This window comes from Carlito syrichta, unplaced genomic scaffold, assembly GCF_000164805.1.
Source record: "Carlito syrichta isolate Samal-C Ts95f unplaced genomic scaffold, Tarsius_syrichta-2.0.1 Scaffold287885, whole genome shotgun sequence".
Lineage (NCBI taxonomy): Eukaryota > Metazoa > Chordata > Mammalia > Primates > Tarsiidae > Carlito > Carlito syrichta.
Window position 1 is genome coordinate 115,370 of NW_007231981.1, and position 13,232 is coordinate 128,601.

At 43.4% G+C, this 13,232-nt stretch overlaps 1 protein-coding gene across 1 annotated transcript in view; it reads right to left on the minus strand.

The window, feature by feature from the left end:
* The window catches only part of AMOT (angiomotin), a 66,105-nt gene that overhangs the window by 39,122 nt on the left and 13,751 nt on the right, over positions 1–13,232 (minus strand). Inside the window, exons 3-5 of the mRNA XM_008053114.2 lie at positions 11,372–11,520; positions 8,537–9,470; positions 1,141–1,693 (exon numbers count right to left, since the gene is read on the minus strand). Coding sequence (XP_008051305.1) covers positions 1,141–1,693; positions 8,537–9,408 — 1,425 coding nt within the window. The 5' untranslated portion in view covers positions 9,409–9,470; positions 11,372–11,520. The remainder of the gene's footprint in view (positions 1–1,140; positions 1,694–8,536; positions 9,471–11,371; positions 11,521–13,232) is intronic.

Consider the following 13,232-nt stretch of genomic DNA (forward strand, 5'->3'; position numbering starts at 1 on the left):
GGGAGGGAGAGAGAAAGACAGAAAGAGAAAGAAAGAAAGAGACAGAGAAAGAAAAAGAAAGAAAGAAAGAAAGAAAGAAAGAAAGAAAGAAAGAAAGAAAGAAAGAAAGAAAGAAAGAAAGAAAGAAAGAAAAAGAATATTCTCAGCTTTGTTCAGGCCCCCAAAATTTCCACTCCTGGTGTCTCCTAAGGACAGAGTTGCTGAACAATACAAAGCAACCTCTCCTCCCTCCCCCACCTTCACCCTTTCCTCCCTAAACAGTTCACATTGTAGGAAGATCAAACCACATGAGCTCCACAATGACAAAAGCTGCAAAGAGCCTGCCAAAGGCATAACCCTATTCAATAGCCACTAGAAGCCAAGAGCTAGGGTTCCTAGCTTGGGGCACTCCAGAGCTAAAGTCCTAGCTGCAGGAGATGGGAGGGGGCCTAAGGAAGAATGTGAACTGGGGACAAACTCCTTTTTCTACTTCCTCAGTCTAGGGCTGTCACCTGTCACCCAGCTGTGGTGCTAAACCCCTCCTGCCCGCCCCCCCACACACCAGAGAAAGAGCGCAGATGTTGAATTTGAACTGCAGGGAAGGACCAAAGCAAAAAAGGGGGGTGAAGGAATTGTTGAAAAAGAGTTACTATGAGAACTCCCACTAGGAAAAGTACTCTAAGCTTTTTCCAGAACAAGCTCTAACTTCAGCTGGTAAGATTTTTCTAGGAACTACGGTTTTACAATTAAGATTCAAATTCATATTTGGGAAAGTTTGATCAAGACAACAAGCCTTAAAATGCTGGCAGGCCCTTCACTTACACAGGCATCATGAGTATTCTTGACCTTATGAAGAAGTACCCCTGCCTTCTGGAATTTTAAAACAATCCATTAAGTTTTCTTTAAGGCTATGGTATCTGGAAAAACTGCCTGAATATTTTTCTCCCCGTATAAATGTAAAAATGTTACTTCTCCTAGGTAGACAGGCAGAAGGCTTTTTCCAATGTTTGACCCATATCTAACCTTCAGATATAAAAATCCTGAAGACCTGCCATAAGTAATGCAGGCAGGCACTCACAAGTGGAGACTTGTCTATGAATATTAAACAACCCCACAAATAAGATCTAAAGGAGACCTTAATATCCCAAATGGAAGCCTTACCTTCTGCAGTCTCGCCACCTTCTCGTAGCATCCTTCCAACTCCTGCCGCAAGTTCCGGTTCTCATCTGAGAGAATCTCAACCATCTGCTGGGCTCTGGAAACAATGGCAAAGGGGTCTGCTGGCATTGGCTGGTAAGAAGCAGATGACTGCTGAGCCCGAGGCATAGCTGAATAGGCTTCTCCTGGCTGTGGCTGTTGCTGTTGTTGCTGCTGCTGCTGCTGCTGCTGTTGATGGTGATGGTGATGGTGGTGCTGCTGCTGCTGCTGCTGCTGCTGCTGCTGTTGTTGCTGCTGCTGCTGACTTAGGCCAGGTTGCGAGAGACGGTAATGATCTCCCTGGTGAGCCTGATTAGGAAGAAAATGCTGCTGTGGCCTAGGCAGGTGAGCTGGATGGTCTCCCTGGTTTGGGACCAAGGAGTGTTGGGCAGGAGACAATCTAGTGGACGGTGGAGATTGTAGCAAGGGCAAGGAACCCCCAGATGTCAGGGAAGACGTAGGGCTGTGAGGCTGAGAGTTCCTGGCTGACAGTGACAATGAGATGTCCTGCGTTGGCCTGTAAAACATGAAGGGAGGTGCAGGTTAAGTTCTCTCCCAAGACACTGGAGGAGAAGGGCAAAAGAAAGGGAGATGAGGAGGCTTCTGGTGCCCCCAGGACACCTGCAAAATGAGAAGCAGGCAGGGTTAGATTGTGGAATCTCTGCAGAGACCTCTACAGCTCTTTTCCCACCTGGTCTTCTATGACTTTGCCTGACAGAGGTATGATCCCATGGGGGCACAGAACCAGATGACCTCCACAGGTGCTTTGTGAAAATCTTAGTGATAAACCCTCTATACTGGTTGCTCAAGTCTAAGCATTTCAAACAATTCTTCTACATTGCAATTTTTATCTCATTATTTTAAACTAACCTTTTTCTGACAGTATGTATATGGCCCAGCACACATAAAAATTCCAATTCAGAAAATACATTCCATTTGTCCAGAAAGAAACCACAGCCACTGAAACCACCCCTCATCTTGTTATCAGCAATCCCCTTTGATAATTCATATATTAGCAAAAAACTACTCAAAGGTAGGAAGATATTTATATTAGAAACACCAAATAATTACTTTTGATTCTAGTTATTAATGATTTAATGATACCCATTAGCAGTAACAATATAAAGACGTTGGCAGGCTTGCAAGCAACACTATCAGGCTATTTTTGATGTACTGAATCACAAAATGTAATGACTGGAAAGGCCTTAAAGAAATTATTTAGGAGCGGGCTCGGTAGCTCAGCCTGTAATTCCAGCACTTTGGGAGGCCAAGGCGAGTGGATTGCCTGAGCCCGCGGGTTCAAGACCAGTCCAGGCAACTTGGTGAGACCTCGTCTCTACAATAAAATAAAATAAAATAATTAGCCAGGCGTGGTAATGCATGCCTGTAGTTCTGGCTACTTGGAAGGTTGAGGTGGAAGGATCGCCTGAGCCCAGCAGGTCAACGCTGGTGGCCATAAGTGTGCTTGCCACTGTATTCCAGACTGGGTGACAGAGTGAGACTCCAACTCAAAAAAAAAAAAAAAAAAAAAGAAATTATTTAGGCCAAATGTGGTTGCTTACACCTGCTATCCCAGTACTATGGGAGGCCAAGGCTTGAGACCAGAAGTTCAAGACCAGACTGGACAATATGAGACCCTGTCCCTACAAAAAAAATGTAAAAATTAGCTGGGTGATGGCACATGTTATTTGCAAAACTGAGGCAGGAAGATTGCTTGAGCCCAGGAGTTCAAGGCTGCAGTGAGCTATGATAACACCACTGCACTCCAGCTTGGGCAACAGAGTGAAAATTTTCTCTTAACAATAAATTATTTAAAGAAGAAATTATTTAGTTCAACTCCATTATTGGACAAAGGGGAAACTGAGGCCCTAAAAAGGGAAGTGATCTGCCAAATATTAGTGATTTAGTGCTAGCGCCAGAGCTGAACTCTTCTTTCTTGATTCCCATTTTCCAGCTTTTCCCACTGCCGTAATGCATTGATATTCAGATTTTCTGCCTACTGCTTATAGAAAGTTCCAGAAAAAGACCTTTGGTACATTGTTTAATGTGGCTCTCCCATTTTTGTACCTAATTACCAGGTAAAAATATTAATACCTAGGAACAAATAATTCATAGCTAATGACTATTAGCCATTAAGGAAGACAATAGAATATGTGGATGGAATACTTCCACCATCACCACTACCAGGAAGAGTATCTGTCCGTGTACACTAAAGACAAAAAGCTTGTTCATCCCCAAGCCCATGCCCAACTAACCTCATATGCTCCCATGTCCTGTGGTTGCTTGTCCTACAGTTGATATTTCTCAATCCAGGAAAGACAGATGGCTAAGAGCATGGGATTTGGATCCCAACAGAGAAAGTCTGGAGACCTTTTCTACTGCTTACTATCTGTCTAACTTAATCTGCATGAGCCTGTTTCATTCCTGAGGTCACAAACAAATTGCAAAACTACTGGGGTCTTATTTTTTGGTGCAACAGAAGTTACAAAAAGTCTCTTATCTACCTCCCAGTGAAATAGGTTGACCCTGTTAGTTTGTTACTTATAGGATATTCATTTAATATTTGCAGTAAATTGCATAAAATTCATGGTAGAACCGGAACAAATCATCAGGAGCAATTAACTTTTAACCGGTATTCCAGACACTAAAACACATCCCTCCCACACACACTCCAGTTACCATTATTGTTCGTTTATCCATTCCCTACAAGGGATCTTTACTATAAAGGCTTTTTACAGCTACAAAATCATTCCAAACACCTGTTCATGGATACCAAATAACCTAGATGTTCACAAGGGCCCCCAAACTTGCTCAAACTCTGGATTCTGTCCTTCCACTCTATCTGTGCCTCTGGTGTACCCACATTCTTCCAATTTCATCTATCTGTCAATGTAAATAATATACATGGTACTCATAATTCCAACTGGAAAGCTGCTACCATACATAATCTTTCTCTCCCAGAGCTCAAAACACTCTTCCAGTTAAGAGTCTGGGAGCTATTGATGAGCTTGGTGAAGAGTCTCCATTTTCCATTTAAGTCTTCAGTTTCCTCATAGGTTAAAGACTAAGTGCTCTCTTTCTTTTTTAGTAAGAGCTATTACAATGTCTAAATATCCCTAGAATTAAAATAGAATATCCTTAGATTTGTTTGGACTTGTGCATCTCTTAGGCAGAAAAGGGGCTAAAACTTCATATTCTCCAATGCAAAATTCAAGGGAAAAAGCATTACATTAACCTTCAGTCTTGTTCCCAGTATCTGGAAGCCTAAGGCCTGGGAGGTGTTCTCTTTTAAAGACTGAACGCCCAGTTCTGTACTGGGCTTCCTCCCCCGAGCTCCCCTGGGCCCCATCAAGCAGCCCAGGCCTTTCTCTCAAACAAACTCAGCCACTGGCCTCCCTCCTGTCTGAAGGTTGAAAGGCTACTTCATGCCCTGGACAGCACAAAACCTGTTAGAGGCCTCAAGAAGGAGGAAACCACAAGTCTCAGGAAGAAGGTATCTGAAGTCAGATAAGCCCAGAACGGAGATAGGCCAAGACCAGGCAGCTGCCCCTGGGTTCTGCAGGCTGGAAAAGGAAGCAGACCTCAGTGCACCGCGATGTTGGGAAAACCAAGGCAGACCGTCAGTGGCAGGTCTGCAAACAAGCAAAGGCTTGGGCAGTTACAAAAAGAGAGAAAACCCTTCAGCAAAGGAACTCCATCTGGGTTCCAGCATCTGCCCATCACAAGAAAGCAGGGTAGTATTAACACTGGGGTAAAACTTAAGAAACAACAGGGGTGAGGGAGAGTTATGGGGGATGTCAGAGGAAACAAAATGCACCCAAGATTAAATAATCACAGAAAAAGTAATGATAGTAATAATAAAGGTGGCAGCTGGGTGGCGGCACACTCTCCAGGTCCTTACAGCACACAGCAGTTTGAATCACTCCCCACTGACACATTAACCAGGAACAACAAACCTCCTGCAGACAACAGAATCACATGATCCCACAGAAGCCCTGATCTGCCTTCTTACCCTGTCCCCCTCCTTTCATCCTCCTCCTTCCTAAGGCTACCTGAGCCACCGGGTCTCTGCAGAAAAGGCAACATGGCATACACGCAGAACAGAGGTCAGGGACTAAAATCAGAGTCCTCCCCAATGCCCGGGACACTACCTCTCAGGGACAGCTTGTGAAGACCCAAAGGGAAAGTAAAAGCCACTCCACCTAGCTGACACAGCACCTTCCACCCTGCCACTTTGATGACTGGGAGCCCCCACTCTCCCCAGCCACCACACACATGTGCACACAAGAGTGTGCACACACACTCCACACTCCTGGCCCACACATGTCAAAGCCTGCGTGTATACACACACACACACACACACACACACACACACACACACACACACACACACATTCTCTCACCAGAGCAGGTGGCACCAACACCCTGGAATTCATTTATCCTCACCACAGAAACTGTGCCTTTCCCAAGCTCTGCAATGGTGAATCTGTGAATCTTGGAGCAGGCTGCAAATTCCTGATGGTTTCTCTTGCACAACCAGCTCTCCTCTGAACTACAGTGTTAGGTCACCCTTAGATTCCACTAAACAAGGATTTCAAGAAACCTCAGATCTGGGCATGCTTTCAACAATTGAAAGGAGGTGGCTGCTTTATAAACAGAAATGATTTAATTTTTAAAAGCAGTTGATAAATGTATAAACCCAGGATGCAGAAAAGGCTCAGCACTTAGAAAGACAAAGATTCAGAAATTTTCAAGTTCTTCAGATGGCTTGGCCTTGTTTCCCATCTGGAGTTCTGGGCATTCAAGATATTTATTTATTAAGTGGGGAGGAGGGCATAGGAAAGATGTAGTAATAAAAGGATTGTTTATAACATTGTGTTCATTTTAACAGCAAATCCCCAGCATTTCACTGAACCTCTAAAGGCAAAAGTTTTTTTTCTTTTTTAGTAGCAATTTGTTCAAAGAGATTACTTCACAACCTGATCTGTAATTTGTGGATTAAGAATTAAGAATTTAGTCTTTGAATTGGTTGGTGCTAGCAGCAGTTACTTGGAAAGGTACTCACCGACTGTATAGCTAGTTAAAGGAAATACAGGAAGAAAAATGTGTCATCACCTAAAGCAGTATACTTCTGGAAAGCAGTTCAACTACCTACTCTTGCCAGTAATTTGTCAATAGGCGCCACTCCCTCACACAGGGCCCTGCAAAAACTTTATAGCCAGATTTTGCCTGATGCAAGCCCAAACTTCATGCAGAGCATCCTCTCACTAGGGCCATTAAAGGTTTCATTATTCATCAAGCATTAGCAAGTACCCACAATTCTCCTGTAGAGAAAAAGAACTGTTGGAGTTAACTAACAAAAAATGTTAAAATACTGCTCAAAAAAGGGTAAGGTCAGCCTTGGCTCTGTTGCTTTTGGGGACAGAAAGAATGAGAGATCCACAGATAACTTAGGAGGAAGGAAAAAATACACATATCTTCCTATAAATTATATGCAGTTAAATTTCTGTAGTGGTTTAATCAGTATAAGAAGAAGAAGAAGAAGAAGAAGAAGAAAACCTCTTTGGGCTCCTTATTTATTTAGGCAGATCAAAAGGCTTTTCCATCTAGCTTCAAACACTGTGGGAGTCATTTTAGATCACAAACAATACTGGTGAATGAGTTCTGAAAATAGCTTTCCTGGGAAGGCAGGCCATGTGCTGAGTGGGGCTTTGGCTTCTGCTCCACACCCCAGCCAACACACTCCCCTCCCACAAGGCAACAGACGTCAGCCCATCCACAGAGTCTTCCATACTGATAGGAAAAGTAAAACAAAAACCCTCAGCTTTATTGACATTTTGCTAGCTTGAATGGGTTTCCACTAAGTTAAGCAGTGTCGAAGGGACCAACCCTTCCCTGGGACTTCGGTTTCCTTGGCCAGATGGGAATCTGGTTCTTGCTCTCATATAAACCTTGAATGGCCCTGTCCCTTACCCCATTTCCTGTTCCAAGACACGTATCAGAACTTATGCTCCTGCCCTTTGAAAGCTGCACAGAGAAGGTTGAAAAAGGTTAGGAAATCAAACTAGGTTAAGAGGGGGAAAAAATCTAAACTGGCAAAGTTGAGGGCGGAGTCCAAAGTGAATTGCCTCTGGCTAAAAAACAGGACCTGGAGGGGAAAAAAATGAAATACAAGGAAATGCCAGGTGCTTTCTCTTACCTTCACCCTACTCCACCCCTGACTGCTTTTTCTCCTGAGTCACCCATTGTGCTTCCAGCCAAGAGGTTCTTTCCAAAATGAGTGAGGAGGAGACAGGAGACAAAGACTCAGACATCAAAGAGATTACAGACCCAGTCTGTGGGTCGCATATAGAAGAAGGCTAGTCAGGGTCCCTGGACTTCCAACTTTATGGCCACCTATCATTACCCATGGTCACAATGCAGAAATATCACACACAACTGTCACCATTGTTGTCCACAGTTTACACCTTCTTCACTGCCCCATATACTGAAATACTACTGATCTGAGACATGGCCCAAATACTAACAATAGAAACAGTGAAGAGAATCATGAAATGGTAAAGTCCGATGAACACAACAATGGGACAAGGGACCTCTAACTAATAAGATGTATATATAGAAAGAACTAAATATATGAAACAGAAGTCACGGGAGTATTTTTCCTTTTGCATTTTATCATCTGACCAAAACTTCTCTATGATATGATGCAAATTTAACTTAAATTTTAAAAAATGTGACAGGCAACTAAAAAACTATCTACTGAAGACAAAACAGTCCATACTTCATGAACTGCAAGGAAGTATAAGGCAAGTAACATTTTGAACCTCCACACATACATGGTTCCTCCATTGTAGCATCATGCTAACTCCACAGAAAAAATGATAACTGATGGGAAATACAGAGATTTGTTTGCAAAAATAAGTGATGAGAACTTTATGGAGGGGAATATGTGAGACTAATAGGATGTTCAATACTCATTGAAGGTCAAGATAATTTGCTTCTGCTTCTCAAGGAAACGCTTAATAACTCATAACAAAAGAAACACAGACACTTCCTTCAGCATCTGAGGAGACAGGACAGCAAATAGCTGCTGAAATCAAGACTTGTGCTCCTTTTCTTCCACTAGGCAGTTGAGGCCATGCTCAACCTCTAAAGGTGAGAGAATGTTAATACAGTGCTAATTGTGGCTGAAGAGGGTAGAAATTCAGGTTTGCGGGCAATTTTCTAAGCCAGGGGCCAGCCATGCACTGCCATTTGTTACACCAAACACATCCATTTCTTCCTTTCAGATTCCCAACACACAGCAGAAGGTGCTGACTGGGGATGAGGTCAGGAAATGACAAAAAGGGAACTCTCTTACCTGGCTGCTCCATACTCAGGGGGATGCTGATACCTCATCAGTTGCCCCTCTGTTCTCCCTGGCTGGTTCAGGCGATGCTCACTATAGAAGTGCCCTGGCTCTTGGGGCTTGCACACTACAGACTGGGGTGGCATGCCCTTGAAGGGATACTCTGGAGGGGGGCCTCGGTGTTCCATGCCCTTCAGGCTATGCTGATTAGGAGGTGGCCCTTGGGCCTTGTAGAATTCACTGGAACTTGTGGGATTCTTGTAGATGTCACTGGGTTGTGGTGGGGAGAGGGGAGCACTGGTAACAGGAGGATGGGCCTTAACTCCACTGGTGGCCAGTGACATCTGCATTAATCGTTCACTCAAGGAGCGGACATGCCCTTGCTTAAGGTCTCTTAGTCCTTCATCCTGGTGCATCTTGCCAGGATTGAGTCGCTGAACTGATGGGCGTCCCTCGGTCCTCATTTTCTGGTTGGTGACTCCAGTAACATAGAAGGCAGCTCCAACACTTGCATGCTGTTGGCCCCTAAAATACTGGGACTGAACCTTGGCTTCTTCATAGGTTGGGAGTTCTTCATTATTCTGCATTCGAGGAGACAGCTGCTTCTCCATGATGATGTTTTCTGACTGGATTTCTTGCCCTTGGGGTTCCTGTCGAGCAGCATGAGCCACAAGTTGTTGGTGGTGGTCTTGGGGACTCATCACATCATTCTGAGGACCTGGGTTCCCACTGCTACCAGGAAAAGGAGGACCATTCCCTGTGGCTTGCTGGTGTATGGCAAGCAGGTTGCGATTCTCACTAGGATTGCCATAGCGAAGCTGCTCTTGTAGCAGACGCTGCAATACTGTTGTTCCTCCGCTTGGCTGTTCTTCAGAATTTCTCATCTCTATTGCTGGTGGTGCCTTGTGAAGAGAGAGAGAAATTGGGCACCTGGGCTGCCCTTGACCTGGGAAGGGGAAACAGGAAGCTTAACACCCAGTTGATGGATAAATCAGTCTTCTAAAAGGGAAGAAAATGGGTACTTGGGGGTGAGAATTCCATTCAAGAAGAAACAAAGTAGAGAATTGAATCTAGAGTTAATAGATGAATTATTGGGAATAAATTTCATTCTTAAAGAAGGTGATTAAAGAATAAACAAACAAACGAGTAAGGATTCCTGGCTGTAGCACTGATATAAGGAACTTAGAGGCATAAGAGCTCTGCTTCCTCTTTCACTTTTAGCATGAGTTAAACATTCAATTTGGACTTAAACTCCTAAGACTAGGGAAAACCGGAACAGTCAAGTAGGGGATCAGAGTGGGCAATTTTTCAAGGTCCTTACTCACAGGGTTCATCTCTCTATATTCTATTTAAATTAAAAATCCAACTCTTATGGCTGTGGAAGTGAGGGCAGGACAGTGGGGAAAGTTACCCCATAGACAAGATTTGTAAAGCAATTCAACATGTGAAGGGAACTATAAAATGTTAAATACAACTAAAATAAAAGGTGAAGAGAGCTTGGCTTGCACCAGATAGAAACGATCCCTGCCTTGATGAAAATCTTTTTCTCTAATCTCATAAGACATATCTTTTTAAAAAATCCTTTTTGGTAGTGCCCATTTTCGATGCCCCTTGGCTTAGCAAGAGAAGGACTTGGGGTTTCTCTTTCAGCTAACCAAAAATAGTCATTGAGATTTGATGTTGTTGTTGTTGGGTAGGAGAAGCTTAAAGGGGAGGCCTCTTTCATTTGAAATGTGCCTCTGACAACATTTAGAAATTTAAAAATATAAAGGGCATCCTTTCCCATCACCAATTCGTCTAAAAAAGTAATATGGGTTGTGTGAAACTAATAATAGTAGTAAGACAACTTCATATTCACATTCTAATCTACTATTGGTTTAAACAATTGGTTCCTCTTTTCTTGACATATTTTCCCAACTGAAAAATTAGTGTCAGGTGACCCCTCTTTCTCTTTCACTCTCTCTTTCACTCCAAGGGTCTCAAGTCATTGGTGAGGAATGAACATGATGTCACACAAAAAGTCACAATAAAAGTCAATTTAACCAGCTTCAGGTTTCTACATGAGAACTCCAAAACCCTGGCTCCCAGGCTTTTATTTCTAAATTAAGTGGCCTCTAATCTCACTGAAAACATGAACCCCTTTCCTTTAGTCATGCAAGGAGTAACCCAGAATATGTGTATAATAGATGGAGAAAGGTCATCTCTCCTTTCTCACTTCTTTTAAAAAAATTTTTCCTCACTTCTTAATAGTTACTGCCATCTGGTCTCCAATTGTTTTGTTGAGCAGTTTGACACCATAGTTAACCCTTCAAGGGCCCTTTTAAAATCCCACCTATCATATTCTTTTTGAGAAGTGCATACCAATGGGCTTAGCAACCCAGTTCTCTTTCCCTCCATCCCACTGCCTCTCCAAGACTACTGCATATGAACTGTCAAATTGAAATTTTCTGATAGGCTGACAAGCAGAACATAGCATACTCTTTTATAGCATACTCTTTTGGTACCTGCAGCTAGAGAAATGACTACCAAACTACACACACACACACACTCTCTCTCTCCCTCTCTCTCTCTCTCAACAAAATGGAAAAAGAAACATGTAGGGTGTTAAAGCAAAATTACTTTCAAATCCACTCTGCAAGGCTAGGAAATGTAGACTTTGAGCTGCCCCAAAACCGGAAGAGGAGTATACCACCCCCTCCCAAGTAACACCCACCCCACCCAGCATATACACAGGCAAACACGCACATATAGACGTGTGCATGTGCATGAGCACGTGCACACACACACACACACACACACACACACACACACACACACACACACACAGACATACATTGAGGTCCATACCTATTTCTGCTTTCTTTTAGGCTTAAAGCCTTGATCAGGATAGGGAATTCTTGTTTATGAGCAGCTCCAGAAACAGCAACAGCAGATTCCCTCTCCCCTAAAACTCAGGTTCAGGGTAAGCGCCGCCAAGAATCCAACCACTGGTCACTCTGAAATGTTCAGGAGGGGGAGGGAGGAAGAATAAAAACGTCGTTTCTATTTTGCCACCAATGGCCAGCAGTAAACCAAACCAGTCCTTCCAAGGGAATGATTTGTCCTCCCATGGTGCTTGGCGTTTAAATGAATGTCAAGAGTCCATTTATACTAGGGCAGAAAAAAAACCTCACTGTCCAGCAGCTGTGTCTGGAAGTCCATGCCAATCTCCAGGTGATAGAAATATTCAGGTCTGAGACTAGAAAGGCTTGCTCTGTTCTGGCCTCACAGTTCTAGATAGCTACCACTTCAATTCCCAGTCTCAATGGTGGATGATGACAAAAGTTATAATCACTGTCACCTTTAGGGTGTAACCTTTAAGTTGCTATTAGTAGCAGGGCAGGTGAGTGAGGCTCACTGCTCCACATCCCAGAAGAGAAGGCAGTCATCATAAGGCAAGTCTTTGGCCAAAAAGAACACTCAGTGAGGCTCCCAATTTGACTGCTTTGGCCTCAGAGGGGCAGAAGAAAAACAAAACTTTTCAACCAAGTCATGAAGTATTTATTGAATATTGACTATTTCAGACATTGCCAGGCTCATGCTAGATAAAATGAAGGCTACAAAGACACACAAAATACAGTTTCTGCCCCCATGGAGGGTACACTTTGATTATCTGATTGATGGCCCATTCCTTCTTAGAGTGGGAAAGCAGACTGCCCTTCTCAACATAAAGCAGCATCCCTACCAAACAGAAGATGCCTCCACTTGCTTTCTTAGCACTTCTGTGGCCTCAGTGTCTCAACAAAAGGAAACTACCAGACTTAACATTATAAAAAGAGCTGACTTGGTGCCTCAGTCAGTAATCCCGTGCCTTGGAAGGCTGAGGTGAGTGGATTGCCTGAGCCCGCAGGTTCGACACCCGCCTGGGCAACTTGGCGAGACCTCATCTCTACAATAAATCAAAAAATCAGCTGGGCATGGTAGCGCACGCCTGTAGTTCCAGCTACTTGGAAGGCTGAGGAGGAAGGATCGCTGGAGCCCAGCAGGTCGAGGCTGCGGTGGCCAGGAGCGTGCCACTGCACTCCAGTCTGGACAACAGAATGAGACTCCAATTCAAAAACAAACAAACAAAAAAACATTATAAAAAGACAAGACGTAAATGCCTAAAGGATCTGGAGTTGAGATAGTCCTCATTTCTAATTTCTGCTTTGATGTCCTGAAAAGCCCTGATGGGTCCACTCAAAATGGTTCTAAAATTCAGGAGTTTGTATTTAGGTGAGATGCAGATGAACCACATTTCTATCTTTTGTCCTGGCCTATCCATGACTCATTCATATCACTTAAAGGAAAGGCTTTAATCCCTTTCAGAGACTCCTTTGAGGAGCAAGGCAATGCAAAAGAAGCGCACAAGCATGTCTGTATTTTGGGAGCATGTCCAAAACATTTAACTTAAAAAAAAATCCACAAAACCACACAGTGATTAATTTAACATTATTTCCTTGCAATGTTGCCAAAAATAAAGTGAACAGATATAGAGTGAACAAACACGGAAATTTGTCTTTCCATCTTGTTTTGGCCGAACATATAATCACGATCAAAAGCAAAATTGTCTCCAATCCACAAGGTAATTATTTTAGGTGTCTCCCCTAATTTCAAAGTGGAGAAACAACTTCTTTTTTTTTTTTGAGTTGGAGTCTCACTCTGTCGTCCAGACTGGAGTGCAGTGGCC